Source organism: Rana temporaria, chromosome 1 (genome assembly GCF_905171775.1).
Source record: "Rana temporaria chromosome 1, aRanTem1.1, whole genome shotgun sequence".
Taxonomy (NCBI): Eukaryota; Metazoa; Chordata; class Amphibia; order Anura; family Ranidae; genus Rana; species Rana temporaria.
Window position 1 is genome coordinate 199,980,533 of NC_053489.1, and position 17,519 is coordinate 199,998,051.

The 17,519-nt window shown below is 42.7% G+C and overlaps 1 protein-coding gene across 5 annotated transcripts in view; it reads left to right on the forward strand.

Moving 5' to 3' along the window:
- Positions 1 to 17,519, forward strand: part of ULK1 (unc-51 like autophagy activating kinase 1) — a 147,027-nt gene that overhangs the window by 121,806 nt on the left and 7,702 nt on the right. For all 5 annotated transcript variants that reach the window (XM_040347658.1, XM_040347654.1, XM_040347665.1 and 2 more), the window contains 7 exons: positions 719 to 972; positions 2,262 to 2,455; positions 5,719 to 5,834; positions 10,568 to 10,705; positions 10,932 to 11,119; positions 13,283 to 13,461; positions 17,196 to 17,314. In XM_040347658.1, the coding sequence (XP_040203592.1) occupies positions 719 to 972; positions 2,262 to 2,455; positions 5,719 to 5,834; positions 10,568 to 10,705; positions 10,932 to 11,119; positions 13,283 to 13,461; positions 17,196 to 17,314 (1,188 nt within the window). The remainder of the gene's footprint in view (positions 1 to 718; positions 973 to 2,261; positions 2,456 to 5,718; positions 5,835 to 10,567; positions 10,706 to 10,931; positions 11,120 to 13,282; positions 13,462 to 17,195; positions 17,315 to 17,519) is intronic.

Consider the following 17,519-nt stretch of genomic DNA (forward strand, 5'->3'; position numbering starts at 1 on the left):
AAAATGTAATTCATTTTTTTTTACATCACCCAAGTTCGACCCAGTGACATTATCAGTTTTTGTTGTGCTTTTCTATGCCATGCAGGCAGATTATGGCTAGTGGATGGGACTGACAACGACAAGGTTTTTGCACATAGCTTCATGAAAACATTACAGTACTCTGCCTCAGTACTTTTCTCAAGAGCCCTCAGTCTTGATGCTGTGTTGGCTCTTGGAAGGCTTTATCCAAATATCAAAATGCCTTGATGGATGAAAGTCAGTCTGGAAAAGTGGGCATTCCTAGGCAGGCTGAATATGCATCCAGAATCACCTTGGTATTGCCCACATGTGCTACTGAACCTTCATGATTGAGCTGAAATCGAATGAATTAAACTAGTGGACAAGAGATAATGTAGCTGGGGAGAAAGAGCCAGATGATATTGGACTTTCTCCAGCCAAGTCATGAAGTGGGCTCTACTTGACTTACTGCAGATTCTAATGTACACTGTGAAAAGCTCAAAATGTGCAGTGAGATCAGAATAGGCAATTTCAGTATAGGAGAGGAGTCTGTACGACTGTGCAAGACTGAAGGTGAGGCTGGAGTCCAGCTAAAATTGCGTAATTGCATCTGTATAGAACAAGAAATGTATAATTTAGTCTTGTACTTTAATATTAGTCAATGCATAGACATTCTTCTTGGTTTTAAATAATTAAAATGTAGGTTATCTATATTTTCCAGGCATTCCGACACAGAGCTCCTGTGGAATGGGATCTCGTCATAGCGCTCCTAACTTGTCAGATTTGCAGCCATGCCGGCAGAAAATCAAGAAACAGCTTTCAGATCCCATAATGCCCAAAGACACCCACACACCTCAATGTTCCCCCCAACAGATCCACAATCTGCAGCCTGCCCGATCTCTTAGGTCCTCCCCCAAGTTGTCCGAGTTCATGCAGAGAAGCCCCCTTCCTACTATACTGGGGTCACCAACAAAGGTGAGTAAGATGGCAAAATAAAAAATGTAGGATAAAGCCATCATTCTAAAATATATGGTTCACAATGCATGATCTTGTCAGTACACATACACAAAAAAAAAACTAGGACCCCAGTTGGTCTCTTAAAGCAGACCTTCGCCCCCTCCTCTTCAACTTTTGGAGGGAGCAGATATATGGTTTTTCGTAGGTGATCTGAGCGGAAGCTCTCCTGTCCGTCTCTCTGCCTGCAGCCTTCTGGGACACTTCACAGGTCCTAGAAAACTGCAGGACCTCTCACAGGGTGTGGCACGGTTTGTGCATACACAGTGGGCAACTGGCTGTGAAGCATGGAAGGCATCGCAGCAGCCATCCACAGATAACATGCTGGCGCCGAACCCAAAGGCCGGTGAAAAAAAAGATTTGGGTAAGGATAGCACTGGACAGGCAAGTGTCTGTCTATTAAGTCAGCAGCTACAATTTTTGTAGCTTCTGTCTTTTTTTTTAAACTTTTTTTTGCTTTAACTTAGTCTGTGAATCTGTGACATAGTGGCCTTCAATAAGCAACATAGCTTCATTTTGTTACATGTTTTGAGTAGTCTGTTTTTATCAGTTTCTTATTGCAGAGAGAAACGTTTATTTTTTAACTAGCCTTTGTCTAAGGCGGCGTACACACGGTCGAACATGTCCACTGAAACTGTTCCGCAGACCAGTTTCCGCAGACATGTCCGATCGTGTGTACGGCCTAGTGGACAGGTTTCCAGCGGACAAAAGTTTCTTAGCAAGCTAAGAAACTTGTCCACTGGAAACATGTCCGTCGGTTAGTATACCTAATCGGACATGTCCGCTGGTTATGACGTGTAACCAGTGTCCCGAAATCCCGCGCATGCGTCAAATTGATTCAACGCATGCGTGGAAGCATTGCACTTCCGTGTTTGAGAACGTCGGTGTCTTCTACGTCACCGCGTTCTCTGTCCGCGGGGATTTTGGTCTGATGGTGTGTACACACATCAGACCAAAAGCTCCCAGGAGACATGTCCGATGAAAATGGTCCGCGGACTGTTTTCATCGGACATGTCTCCTCGTGTGTACGGGGCCTAAGAAATAATTAAACTCAAACAGCTGCGCTGTTCTGTCTTATTTTAAACAGTCCAGCCCCATTAAACTGTTTAGTTGCCTAAGCCTTAGATCTCCTGCTTGTTAAAATAAACTTCCTGTTTTATTTATCCTAGTCTTGAATATTGGTTGTTAATCAACAGATAACTTAACATGATGTTCATTTATTTCTTTTTTTTTTGCTATGCCTTTTGCAGAGTATATCACCATTTGAGTTTCCCAAGCCAGGCAGCTCCCAAAACTTGCTAACTCTTCTAACTCAGCAAGGGATGATGGTTCCTCCAACCAGGAACAAGACTCTCCCAGACTTGAAGAATGCTGTTCATTACCAGTACCAGCAACCTGGTCTGGGTCTACGTCCTGTGGAAGAAGGGAAAGGTCCTTTTGGCAGGTAAATCTATTGGAGTATAGGCCCTTTTTTTTTTTTTTTTTTTTTCAGCCTCCTAAAACATACCTTTTTAAAGCTGGACTCCAGGAGCTCAGCCACTTTGTAAAATGTGCAGGCATACTATGAGTTAAGTCTAATTACGTGCATGCCATTTCCCTGAACTTGTTTAATTCTGGCAGTTTTACAAAGTGTCAGAAGATAGCCATTACTACCCTTCTGGTACTCTGACATTGGACCTTCTGGTCTCAGCTCCTTCAGCGGCAGTCACATGCAGCTGCTGTGCCCACCACTAGCCTGCTCCTGTCCAACCACAGAGTGTTTTGTATTATATGAACACATTTAGAAAAATCTAAAGGGACCTATGAATCATTTGACGCTGCATCCTGGGATGCCAGGTGGACGGGGAGCCATCAGGATTTCTTTTAAGGCTTTTTAGTTTAGGGGAGGGGAGGGGAGGGGGTGCAAAACTGCTATTTGTGAGAAGACAGTGCCTCTCCTTGCCGGAGCCCCAGGCATATACTGATGGCTCTTTTCCGGTGCTCCATAAAAGCATTCAATATAAATTATAGGTCCAGGAGGTGGCAAGCACCTTATTGGATTTAACTCACAATATGCATGCACATTTTACAAGATGTCGGAATTTCTAGAGTCTGGCTTTAAACCCAGCATTCACTTTATTCAGTCAAGTGTTTATTAACACTTAAGATATTTTTCATTGATTGTGCCTTAGACCAGGGGTCTCCAATCTTTTCAAACAAAGGGCCACTTTATTGTCCTTCAGACTTTAGGAGGGCCGGATTGTGGCCAGCAGGGACAGGAAATGTCACGGGCCCAGCATCAGTGAGAATAAATATGGCCTCAGGTTTGGTGGTCAATAGGAGGAGGAGTTTCCCCCCCCATTAGTAGGAGGAATGGTATCCCATCATTGGTATCGATGTAAGATTCAGTGTACCATTGTTGGTGTCAGTGGGATGAATAGTGCCCCAAGGGCCGGATAAAGGCTATCAAAGGGCCACATCTGGCCCTCGGGCCGCAGTTTGTAGACCCCTGCCTTAGACTAAGGGACATAGTTGTTGAAATATCACTATATATATTGTCATTAACTAGTGATTTGAAAAACAACAATTAAGTGTAGACAATATCCACATAAGCTGCACTAGTAGCAGTATTGTTCACAGGTTGATTAGATTATTTTTGACTTTGCAGCTAGAATAGTCGAAGTTTGGTGATGTTTAGAATTTCCAGGAGATAATAAAGTAACTTGGTGGCATTTTTTAAATTGGCCAAAATAAATTCTGTCACCAAGATAAAAAGTACATTTTATGGTTGGTTATACTTGGAATGGTTTTCTCATATTTGCATATCTATTTATTCTGTTTAGTGATATATTACGTATGAAGATATTAACACTTGACAGTTGGCTATACTGTAACTTTTTTTTAGTTCCCAACATATATTTACACTTTACATGTATTTCCACCCGAGTGTCACTTTATGGCTGGGGTAAGACCATTGCGATAGAAATTCCTTTCCTTCACATTCAGCATTAATTAGGTCTAAAAGAACGCAGCTAAAAATTATCTAAAGAGAAAATCAAACACAGTCAATGCTATTCCAGTCATAAATCTGGTCAGCCATAGATGGAAGGAAAGGAAAATAAAATTACAAAATGTCATTTGTTATGCTAGAAAATGGCTCATCCAATCAGATACAGTGGCTGTTTGGTTATTCTGACAAGCTACGCTGACCCAGCAGAGGGGTTTGCTGTATAGCAAGGATGGATTAAAAGAGTTGTAAAGGCAGAAGTTTTTTTTTATCTTAATGCATTCTAACCTATGCAACCTCCATACAAACCTGTGTCCTGAGTAATGTTGGGCATACAGTATTAGGAAATAAAAGGATTAAAAGTGATTGTAAAAGCTTGTTTAAAACAAGCTTTTACAATCACTTTTAATCCTTTTTAGGGCTGTTACTGATCAAAATTTTTGTGTTCGATTAATCGTTTTCTTTTTTTTTTTAATCGATTAATCAACGTATTTCGATTAATTATAACGCATATACAGATCCAACTAGTTTTAGCTGATCTCCTCCTTGCAGGCTGATTCCCAGTGCAGCTACCAACCACTGGAAAAATGGATAGCAGGATCCAAAAAACACACAAAGGCAGCGCTCAATGGGAATAGCATTAAAACTTTTATAGTCTTCAAGTAGGTAACAAAATAAATATTGCACTAGAGATAAAATCAATGTAGCTACATAAACTGTAAAAATGGTGCGAGTAATGCCAAACGGTAGCAAAAGCAGTCATAAAAACATGTAGCCAAGTATGATACTGGTATAAAAATGTGTACAATGATACCACTGCTGAATCCAGATGCGGAGAGGTTAACATCAGTCCGTTGGCATGTAGATGTCCTGTGAAGGGAACTATCACAACTCCCAGTGGATAGCTGTAGAATCCCAGGTTGATAGAGGGAAGTGTAACAGCCCTTGCGTGTGGCAGATAGTAAGGTCCCGCTGGCATGCAGATATGAAGGCACAGCAAAGGAGCCCTTCAGATGGACACGGCAAGCCCCGCCGGTGTCTGTGACGTCACCGGATCTCAGACGGAACTCTCTGAAGGCCCGGAAGCCGGGGGAGAGGTGAGTACCAATCAAAATAATTTTGATCGATCAAAAAAATTAAAGATTAATCGATGAATTAATAGTTAATTTCCACAGCTCTAATCCTTTTATTTTTATTTTCTAATACTGTATGCCCAACATTACTCAGGACACAGGTTTGTGATGGGATAACTAGAAGGTGTTACAGAAGTGCAGTTGTGTACACAGATTATTATCAACCCTACTGCTCGGAAAGTTTGTTCCAGGTGCTCATATGAACTCTTATCAGTGTCCTGAAATAATTCCAATGCCAAGTAATGAATGAATTGCCACATGCTGATAACATGTACAGTTATCTGTACAAAACATTTCTTTTCAGAATAACTATTTGTTTATTGCTAACATTACCTTAGCAGACTCTTTATATACAATGTGGTTTCTATGTTTTCTTCTCAAGTGACTTGTGTGTTTAAAGAAGCAATAAGGTCAAACTATTTAATGGCACCAACAATTATATGATCATGTTATTATGTTTCCTAAGCCTAAAGAGGGCTTAAAAATGATGTATAGAAGACAGTAGTCCCTTCACATATTTCAATTTTAAGTGCACAGTTGAGTTGGTTTAATAAATGTCTGAATATCTATATGCTGGTTTTCCAATAGGTCTCTTAGCACCGGCAGACTCACAGACCTCCTACTTAAAGCAGCATTTGGAACCCAAGCTACTGAGATTGGCAGCACAGACAGCCTCAATGCAGAGAAACCCATGGAAATAGCAGGTGGGCTACAAGTTTGACATAATGCAGGATCTCTGTGTTTACAGTATACACCCTTTAATGTCTATCTCCAGAGAAAATAAAAACCCACCTTGCTGTGAGGCTGCCCCCACACTACAAGGATAAAATGCTTGCTTGTATCTAAGTGACCTGGAACAGAGTTTTTTCTTAGCTGATCTCCTGGCAGCCAGCGTTTTCCTCTACTCCCCTATGCTTTGACAGTGGACCGCCTCTTGGTGCCCTCACTTCCAGCACAGGGCTGTGGGCTCTGCAGTGGACCACAGTGACTGCCAGACTATAGGGGAGAAGAGACTGCAGATGCCCCCTGTAGCTATTACCTTTTGTACCTCCTCCCCCTTTAGATTGTAAGGTCCATGAGCAGGGTCCCTCCCATTTCTTTTGTATTAAACTGTATTGTAATTTTACTGTCCCCTTTATATTGTAAAACTGTTGGTGCTATAAAAATCCTGTAAAATAATGCCGATCTTCCAGCATGGAGGGAGTCTCCAAGTGGCACAGGATTGGCAGCCTCCTAGACCCATTGTGGATTTTTAAACATAGATTTTACTTTTCCTGGAGTTCAGCTTTAACTTTCTTTTCATTTAAATACATGTAACCATGCAAAGGTTTCTTTCACTGAAAGGTTTACTATGTTTTTTTTTTTATTCCTTTATACATTATGCCATTTCTGTTGCCTTGTTTCCAAGCATGATGCCCACAGATTTCCTCTTAGAGGAAACTGTTTGCCATATACTCAGACTGTGCATATGAATCCACCCAGTGCTTCCTGCATGGGCTGTGTCATCCTTTTGTCCTTTAGGCCTCTTCCTGCACCACTATTTGTGTTGCCCTAGTTCACATAGCAGGAAGCTTTCCTTTCCGGTGCTTATATCACTCTGGAAGCATCACTGGCTCTTGGCAGATGTTTTAGCCATGCCCTCATTGGGCGAACAGGGTGTCATGCTGAGTGATGTAGCTTGTTGGCAGGTGCTTGTGAACTGTGCTCAGTGACTGGTGGGAGCAGCTATACCCTCATTATGAGCTTTTAAACTATCACTAAAGGTAATATTATGTGCTTTATTTATGTCAAGATAAATATAAGTCTACCTTGTAATACAACTGGAGGCTTTCACACTGGCAATTCTGATAATATAGAAGACCTGGATGATTGCCTCGCTGTAGCTGTACATCACAAATTGTGTAACTATGCTCACGTATTATTTAAGACCTTAACTGAAAGGTCGTAAAGGCCAATTTTGATTAAAATCAATTCATAATTAAGGTTTGGTTAACCGTAGTGAAATGTTCTTTTAATACTGCGACCCTTGAATCCTATAAAGTACTTCTAAATTGGTATTGCGTTCATACCCGTATAGCTCATGCAAATCCCGGGTGAAGCAATAGAAGCTTCAGGAATTCCCCAATGAGGGGATATTTTATATATTTGGTGGTTTTGTCCACGGTTGACTGGATTTTGGTCCAGGGTCTTTGGCTTGTTTACATAATTTTATTTCATCTGACGATTGGGAAGGGTGCCAAATTGGCCCCATTACATTGGCCTATACAGGGCCTTTTCACTTCCCAATAGAAATTGTCATCTTACCTGTTCATATCTGCTAAATGCACCATTGTTCAGGCCTTGGAAGATGGTGTGACCACCTTAAAGCGGGAGTTCACCCATAAAACAGTTTTTTCAAAAAACAATCCCCTTAGCTTCATGCTCGTTTTGTCTAGGGGAATCGGCTAGTTGTTTTAAAATATGAGCTGTACTTACCGTTTTCGAGATGCATCTTCTCCGTCGCTTCCGGGTATGGCACTTCGGGAGCGGGCGTTCCTTCTTGATTGACAGTCTTCCGAGAGGCTTCCGACCGTCGCATCCATCGCGTCACTAGTAGCCGAAAGAAGCCGAACGTCGGTGCGGCTCTATACTGCGCCTGCGCACCGACGTTCGGCTTCTTTCGGAAAATCGTGACGCGATTAATGCGACCGTCGGAAGCCTCTCGGAAGACTGTCAATCAAAATAGGAACGCCCAGTCCCGCAGCCCATACCCGGAAGCGGTGGAGAAGATGCATCTCGAAAACGGGTAAGTACAGCTCATATTTTAAAACAACTAGCCGATTCCCCTAGACAAAACGAGCAGGAATCTAAGGGGAAAAAGTGTTATGTACGGGTGAACCCCCGCTTTAATGATAAATGAAAACATGTCCAGTATCTTACCTTAGATCGATTATTCCCTACCTTCTTTACAGTCGGCCAGATTAGGCCATCTACGAAGTGACACCTGAAAAAACACACGATTGTTTTTTCGGATGAAAAAAGTCCGGTGGACTTTTTTCATCGGAGAAACCGATGGTGTGTGGGCCCCATCGGACTTTTTTCCATCGATGTAAAAAAATAGAACGTGTTTTAAATTTTTCCGATGGTAAAAAAAAAACAATAGTAAATTCCGATCGTCTGTGTGAAACTCGGAGAAAAATCCATGCATGCTCAGAATCAAGTCGACGCATGCTCGGAAGCATTGAACTTTTCGTCTCGTAGTGTTTTACGCCACCGCGTTTTGGCACGGTCGGAATTTAGTCTGATAGTGTGTATGCAAGACTGATGAAGGTCCGCTTCATCGGAATTCCGACGAAAAATTCCATCGGATTTTATTCCATCAGAAATGTGATCGTGTGTACGCGGCCTTACTGAACGTTTTTTCCTCCTTCTATCGCTTTCTTTTCTGATCTTTCTTTCTTTTATATGTCTCTCTTACCTTCCGCTGGTTGTACATAAAACCCAGACAACTGGCTCAGTGGAACTTTACAGGAATATGAACATCTTAAAAACTGGTCCAGACTTCTAAGAAGCTTATTGGCACTGATTGTGTTTATGGTTCCTTTGCCATACTATTTGTTTTACAGTCTGCAAAATACATTGGTCTACCTGCGTGGGCCATTTTTGAAGCTTATTTTCTTGAAAACTCAAGTCATTGCATGAAAAATTAGTTCATAATGACTTAGTCAACTAGTGCAACATCTCTGTGGCTGTGTGGGACAATAGCGCTTCCCTCATTTTTTTGAGACACAATGGCCCGGATTCACAAAGCACTTGCGCCGACATATCTCGAGATACGCCACGTAAGTGCAAACATGCACCGTCATATCTGTGCGCCGTGCCCACAAAACTAAGATACTCCTGAAAATAGGCTTCTTCCGACCAATGTAACTTGCCTACGCCGGCGTAGAGTGGGCGCATATTTACGCTGGCCGTATTTGGCGCTCCCATTGATTTTCTATTCACAAATGAGGGAGATACGCCGATTCACGAACGTACGTCCGTCCGTCGCAGTGCGCGTAAAGTCATACGTCCGGCGTAAAGTTATGCCCCATAAAGGAGGTGTAACTCAGTAGCATCCATGTAAAGGGCTGCACCAGGGAACACAAGCCAACGTATTTTACTTAGTTTTTGTAGGACGTGAATATGACTAGGCGTAGGTTACGTTCACGCCGTAGGCAGTGATTCGAAGTATCTTAGGCAGTTGTTCCGATGTGATTGTGAGCATGCGCACTGAGATGCGCCCACGGGATGGCGCATGCGCAGTTGGCGATACGTATCTGTCTGGTGCTCGGCCCATCATTTGCGTGGGGTCACGCCTCATTAGCATGGCTCACGCCCACTTCCACTTCCGCCTTGGAAACCCAGCGCAGATTTGGAAGCACTGGCTTTGTGAATTCAGTGCTTGCCTCTCTGCGCTACGGCGGCATAAATATGCGCCAGTGTCTGTGAATCCGGGCCATTGAGTTTATTTACTGAAGCTGGAGAGTGCAGAATCATGCTCACTTCTGCATAGAAACCAGTCAGCTTTCCAGGTTTTATTGCCAAAGCTTAAATGAACAAGCTGAGGTTAGAAGCTGATTGGTTTCTATGCAGAGGTGAGCCTGATTTTTGTACTGTCCAGCTTTAGGAAATAAACACCATTCTGTGTATTAAATTACTTTGCGAAGGTCCTTCTTTTCAGTCATCATTCTAAATATACTGTATATTCAGGTTTTCCCTGATCTTTACTTACAATGCATTGGAAACATACATTGTAGTCCGATCCAGGTCATGTCTGTTATGATGTGCTGTTTATCTTAGGCCATAAACTGAGCAAATTTCTTTCCTGCAAACACGGGGGGACACAGTGATTATTGCTAGTGACTATAAAAGCCGTTAACGGTAATTGCATGTCAAATCCGGCAGGCTGGTTTTACCCAAGTAGATCGATCAACTTGGGTACACTCAGCTTGCCCATACATGGTTCAGATCTTGGGCGGTTCCTGCTGAACTGGCTGAGATTTGAACTGTCTATGACTAGCTTTAGTTTGTAAATACTACCCAAGGGAACATTCACTAACCTATTAGAGTCTTCCTTGAAGACCTTTCTGCTCCAGTTTGGCGTGCTTAATAGAGATCCTAATGAATGTACAGTACTGAAGTGTGCTAAAGACTTGTTTCAAGCTACAGCAACCAGACAGCACAGTAAGCTTTTATTTGCTGACCCCTCCTTTTGAAAACGAGCTATTTCAGAAGGATTTAGCAGTGGCAGTCACCATATTTCTCTCAGCACAGGTTTCATTTACAATCTGTGTTCAGAATTATAAGACTGGAGTTGAAGGGTCCTTTGAAGACCTCACAAAAACTGCTTTAAGATTTTGAAATCATTTGTAAATGTTTACTTGTATTTTCTATAAAGTTTTGTATGTTTTTTTAGCACCTTTAATTGGCTATGGAGGAAATTTTCCCAGTGGGGCACAGGGCTCTCTCAGTCCAGCTCCTGTCATCTTCACTGTGGGTTCTCCCTCTGATGGCACAGCTACTACCCAAGCAGCCCGAACCCGGCTCTTCTCAGGTAAATCTCTCCCTGTATTAATAATACTGGTCCTTGTATACCTAATGGAGAAAGAATTTACATTTCTGTGTGTTGGAGATTTTTAGTTGGTTGTTATGGACAGTACTTACATTTATTTTCTCTAGTTTATATGTCCATGGTGATTATTTTCTTCTTTCTTTTTTACCTGTTGGTTATCCTTGTGTAGTAATACCTTTTTTTTTTCTTTCTCTTTTTCACACTTTAGTTGGATCTTCAAGTTCTCAAAGCTCAGCTGGCTCATACACTGGCAGACATGTTGTGGTTGGCGCAGGAGGTGAGACCTTTGAAGCTCCCTCCAGCCTCAGGTACACATTTCCAGAAGCCACTACAGCAAATGCTGAAGGAGTTGTGATGTTTGAAGTTCCCGAGCTTCCTGAGGAGACGCTCATGGAGGTACAGATATTTTAGTTAATTTTTTTTGTGCAAACTGTAATGTAGTTCAAGAGAAATGTTGACATAGCAAGTGGTTTGAGACCACAGATGGAACAACACTTTTTTTTTAGTCTAGCCCTTCCTGTCTATATTAATGGACATCATCAAAGACGACTCCTGTTTCCTGTGCACACCTTACCCGATATAACACGTGTACACAGGACTAAACCACAGGAGTTCAGTAATAAGTCACAGAAAAATCTTGCTAGGCTCAGCTGGAAACCTGGAATACATCAAGCTGTAAGCATATTGAGCAATTAGTGCTCACTTGGCATTTGGCTGCAAGCATGCATGATGAGCAAGTAGCTAATTAGGTCATGGGTAATCTGCTGTGGAATAGTAGAATGTCCGCACGCATACCCTCCCACCTCTAAAAACAGTGAAGTTACTATAGAAACTGCATCTATATCCTTTTATTATCATGGTGCAGAGACGTCAGGTGTTCTGCACGCATTCTGGAAGGACACAAAAAAAAAATGGTTCTCTATGTGCCCTGTTCACACCGCAACACTGGTATCAAGTGCGCAGCATGTATGCAGTTTTCTGTAAAGGAAAAAACGTCAAACTAATGTCTCTGCAAGTGAAATCTGTGTGGTTTATTAATCGGTACCCATCAGTTTTCATGCACGTATGGTGTGAACAAGCCCATAGTGATTGTAAAGAGGAACAAAAATATATTATAATATATATATATATATATATATATATATATATATATATATATATATATATATAATATATTATTTTTTAATAATAAACAAGTTTACAATTTCTCGCTCTATGCAATGGCTTTGCACCAAGCATCCCTGATCCTCCTGTTCTTGGGTTCTCCACCATTGCTTTTGGCTCCCCTTCCCTTCTGAATGCCCCCATAGTCGCTACTTGCTGTAGGGGCACTCATACGGGCTCACTCCCAAGCCATGAAGTGTGTGCCACAGTGAAGCCCCATCCCTGCTCTCTCCTCACTAGCTGTGATTGCAAGCAGCAGGAGCAGTGGCTCCCGCTGCTGCCTCTGAGCCAGTGAGGGGAGAGAGCAGCAATGTTGCTCTTGGACACAGCGCTGGATAGACGATCAATTTTTTAGCCCCTATGCATAGAATGCATTAAAGGGGTTGTAAAGGTTATTTTTTTTATTTTCTAAATAGTTTCCTGTAAGCTAGTGCATTGTTGGTTCACTTACCTTTTCCTTCGATTTCCCTTCTAAATGTTTTTCTTTTCTTTGTCTGAATTTCTCACTTCCTGTTCCTCCTCAGTAAGCTTGCCCTCATGTTTTGGCTGGGGGTTAGTCAGCCAGAACAGCTTACTGAGGAGGAACAGGAAGTGAGAAATTCCAACAAAGAAAAAAAACATTTAGAAGGGAAATCGAAGGAAAGGGTTAGTGAACCAACAATGCACTAGCTTTTAAAAGAACCTATTTAGAAAATAAAAAACAAACCTTTACAACCCCTTTAAGGTAAAACCTTCTACCTTTTTAGAACCACTTTAAATGTACTCCTAAGGGCTTGCACAGACCCATGTAATTTGTACTGCCATATTGCTAAACTATTGTTCTTATAATCTGAACTGATCAGGGTGTGAAACTAGCCCAGTAGCAAAGATTACTATTGTTCTTATTGTAAAAGTTCAAAAGCTATCCATGATGTCTAAAGCCCTGTACACACGATCAGATATCTGATGGAATCTAATCCGATGTTTTTTTTTCGTCGGATATCCGATGAAGCTGACTTTAATCAGTCTTGCCTACACACCATTAGTCAAAAATCCGACCGTGTCCAACGCGGTGACGTAAAACACTACGACGTGTTGAGAAAAATGAAGTTCAATGCTTCCGAGCATGCGTCGACTTGATTCTGAGCATGCGTGGATTTTTGACCAATGGACTTCCACACAAACGATCGTTTTTTTCTATCGTTTTTTTATCCATAGGAAAATTTTAAAACATGTTCTATTTTTTTTTCACCGATGTAAAACAAACCGATGGGGCCCACACACGATCGGTTTGTCCGATGAAATCGGTCCGTTTTCATCAGACAAACCGATCGTGTGTACAGGGCTTAAGAGATGTATAGGTATTTGTGTTTCCATTGTCTTAGAAATAACGCCTGGACTTTTAATCAATTTCAGCAAGAGCACACGGACACCCTCCGCAGCTTACGGTTCAGTCTGGCCTTTGCTCATTCAGTCATGGAGATTGCCAGCCTCAAGGGAAGCTCTGTGGATACCAGTGCATCTGTCACATCTGAGTACCAGATGCAAGAGAGTGTCGTGGCCGATCAGATCAGCCTTCTAAGCAGAGAGTGGAGGTGAGAATTCCTTGTGAGATGATCAACAGAAAAATAACCAGATGCTAACTGAAATGTAATTAAAGCGGTGGTTCCCCCTTAAAAACAACTTTTTTTTATTCCACTGCCCCCCCACATTACAATTCGATTAAGGCTCTTATTATTTTTTTCCTGCTGTACATACCTTATTACAGCATATTCACCCGTGCATCCGGGTTGCGAGTCCCACGGGAGTGGGCGTTCCTCACATGTGTTTGATTGACGTTTTGCCCAAAAACGAGCTCCCCCCTGTCGCGTAAGCCGCGTCACGGTTGGCGAAAGGAGCCGAACGGCGAGTCGGCGCTATACTGCGCATGCGCATCGCCGTTCGGCTCCTTTCGCCAATCGTGACGCGGCTTACGCGACGGGGGGGGGGCTCGTTTTTGGGCAAAATGTCAATCAAACACATGTGAGGAACGCCCACTCCCGCGGGACTCGCAACCCGGATGCACGGGTGAATATGCTGTAATAAGGTATGTACAGCAGGAAAAAAATAATAAGAGCCTTAATCGAATTGTAATGTGGGGGGGCAGTGGAATAAAAAAATGTAGTTTTTAGGGTGAACCACCGCTTTAAGATGTCGTGAATATAATGTTATGAGCATCACAGCCACATAGTTACGGGCATATTCAGACACCTCATGCACGAAGAAAATGACCAATAGGCATATTTATAAAGCCGTAAACTTGACATTCTCCGAACATTCACTTTAGGTAAATCTTCTAGGTCCATATGTTTAAATTACAGTGATTGATTCACCACCACCAGTGAATGTTTGGCAAAAGTCCTCTTTGGCACTTTATAAATATGCATCTAATGTTCATCATCCATAACAAGTCAGAATCACTCTTGTACTGGTAGGACACAAGGCAAATTCTAATTGTTATGGATTACTTTATACAAGACACTTTACCCTGTGCACTGTTTATTAAAAAAAGTTATGCGCGTGCTTATCAGTGTCTGAGGCTTGTTCTACCTTAAGCCGGCCATACATGGATCAAAATTCGCTAGGATCAGCAGGGACCGGCCGCGGATCGTTTTCATCGGACATGTCCGCTGGGATAATTTGGTCTGATGGCTGTACACACCATCAGATCAAATCTCCCGCAGACAGGATACGCGGTAACGACGAGGCGACGTGCGCGACCCTGGAAGGTCAATGCTTCCACGCATGCGTCGAATCACTTCGACGCATGCGAGGGCTTTCGGCCGAGCGGACATGTCCGGTGAGTCGTACAGACGACCGAACATGTCCGACGGACAGGCTTCCAGCGGACATGTTTCTTAGCATGCTAAGATAGATTTGTCCGCTGGAAACCTGTCCGCTAGGCCGGGAATCCGGTCCGGTCGGCCGTACAGACGACCGAACATGTCCGCGGAAACTGGTCCGCAGACCAGTTTCAGCAGACATGTTCGGTCGTGTGTGTACGAGGCCTTAGAGGTATAAGTATTGATTTGTCTTCTGCTGCCCAGGAAGACTGCCTGCGACCCCTCGCTGGCAGAATACAATAGTGCTGTGGGAGGTATTCCCCCAATCAGCACACTGACTGTGTTCATGGGGGGAATTGAGTGGTTTTCTTTCCTTTTACCTGTCGAAGGAAAGAAAAAAAATCATCTATGGGTTGCTTAAGCCTTTTGAGGTCCCAGGAACACAGTTGGCCCATTGTCCTTTTATTCAGTAATGAGTAAGCCATTTAATGCTTTTAACAAATGTATGAAATGTATAAGCGCTACCATGCATCTTACTAACAATAGTTACAGAGACAAGAAAACAATGACTGATGTTACCTGCTGTTAGTCACTGTGACTGATCAGCCTCATCATTGGGCGCTTTCTTTCAGACTGTTCTTTATAAAGGAGACATATAGCTGGATTAATAAAGAGCACCACATCTTTAAGGCTGCGTAGCGTATCGTATTTACCGTAAGTTAGATAGGCAAGTACTGTATTCACAAATAGGTAGATTCACAAAGAGTTAGGTCGGCTTATCGTTGTTTCCGTAAGCGATAGGCCGCCTAAAGTTATTCCACCTATCAGGTGGAATAACATGGCCGCCGTTCCCGCCGCGAGGTTCGAATTTTTTACGTCATTTGCTCAAGTCGTCCGAATCGGGTTTTACATCGTTTACGTACACGTCGAAATCAATAGGCCCATACGGCCTACTTAGCCGCAATGCGCACTGGGAAATGTAGTCCAGCGCATGCGCAGTGTCAAAAAACGTCCCCCTCCAATTCATTTGAATTAGGCGCCCTTACGCCCGCTCGTTTTAGGCTACACCGCCGTAGATTAGCAGGTAAGTGGTTTGTGAATCACTACTAGCCTAACTAATTTACAGCGGTGTAGCCTAAAAAGGCTAGGCCGCCCTAAAGTTAGGCGCCCCTACGTGAATCTACCTAAAAGTACTTGCCTCCTAACTTACGGCGGCGTAGCTTAAATGTGGCCGGCGTAAGCGCGCCTAATTCAAATTAGGCTGAGGGGGCGTGTTTTATGTTAATGGGGGGTAACCTGACGTGATTGACGTTTTTACGAATGGCGCATGCGCCGTCCGTGTACATATCCCAGTGTGCATTGCGCCAAAGTACGCCGCAAGGACGTATTGGTTTCGACGTGGATGTAAATTACGTCCAGCCCTATTCACAGACGACTTACGCGAACGACATAAAATTTTTACATTTCGACGCGGGAACGATGGCCATACTTAACATTGGCTACGCCACCTAGGGGGCATGTTTATCTTTAGGCGGCGTATCTCTTACAGAAACGGCGTATCTTTACTGCGACGGGCGCACGTACGTTCATGAATAGGCGTATCTAGTCATTTACATATTCTACGCCGAACTCAATGGAAGCGCCACCTAGCGGCCAGCCTAAATATTGCACCCTAAGATATGACGGCGCAGGCTGTCGTATCTTAGCTAGGTTTAAGTGTATCTGTGTTTAAGTGTATCTTTGAAAATACACTTAAACTTAGGACGGTGCAGATTCCGAGTTAGGTCGGCGTATCTACTGATACGCCGGCCTAACTCTCTATGAATCCACCTAATAGACTTGTATTTAGTACAGTCAAAAACATAATAATTAAAAGCATCTGGAAAATTAAATTAGTTAAAGCTGTGCTAGAACAATGTGAAAAATTTGAAGGGATGATACATCTTTGGACACAGACAGCTAGCATTTGTAAAAAAAAAAGAATAGCTAGCATTTGTAAAAAAAAAAAAAGCAAGGCCAGCAATGGCAGCCTCCATGTTTTCCTTCATGGCAAATTAAATTCAAACAAACTTAATGCCATAATTTCTTGCTGCCTGATATAACTGTAGAATAGCAATGATTACCACTTCCCACCTCAAATCTGAATGCAGGGTGCTGAGGATATGTTATTAAATGTCAAGTGACAGAAGAAGTAGCCAGCACCCGTTAGGCTTAGTTATGTGACCACACTATATTTAACAGCTGTCATGTCAGATCTAGTAATCTGGAGCCAATTAGAATGGTTACCGATCATGTGATCACTATCAAAGAAAATCATATTAATGACATGGCTTGTTTACACCAACCGGCTTGTACCTCCTAGAGAGAGAGACACTTTCACAGAAGCAGTTAGCAGGCTGAAGCTATGAAAAAAGCTTATACAAACAGTAAAATAAAAAAATGCTAATATTTTAAAAAGTGTTTTTTCTTCGTATCTTCCTGGGGTTAACTTTTGTTCTCCTCTCTAGTTATGCGGAACAGCTAGTTCTTTATCTGAAAGCAGCAGAGCTTCTCTCGAATGGGCTACAAACTGCCATGGAGCAAGTCAAGACTGGTAAACTGTGTCTCTCGTCCACGGTTAAACAGGGTAAGTGGGTTTGTTTACTTTCACTTTCAATAATAATAAACAGGACAAATAGGGGGAATTTCCCTAATGGGGGGGGGGGGAGCACAGATAGTGATAAAAATTGATAGGGGTTCTAATCCCTCTCCACTCCATCCAACACTAAAGTTTTGCCTTTAGGGCCAGTTCACACCAGACGCAGTTCCGTACAGTTTCCTGTGCATTTTTT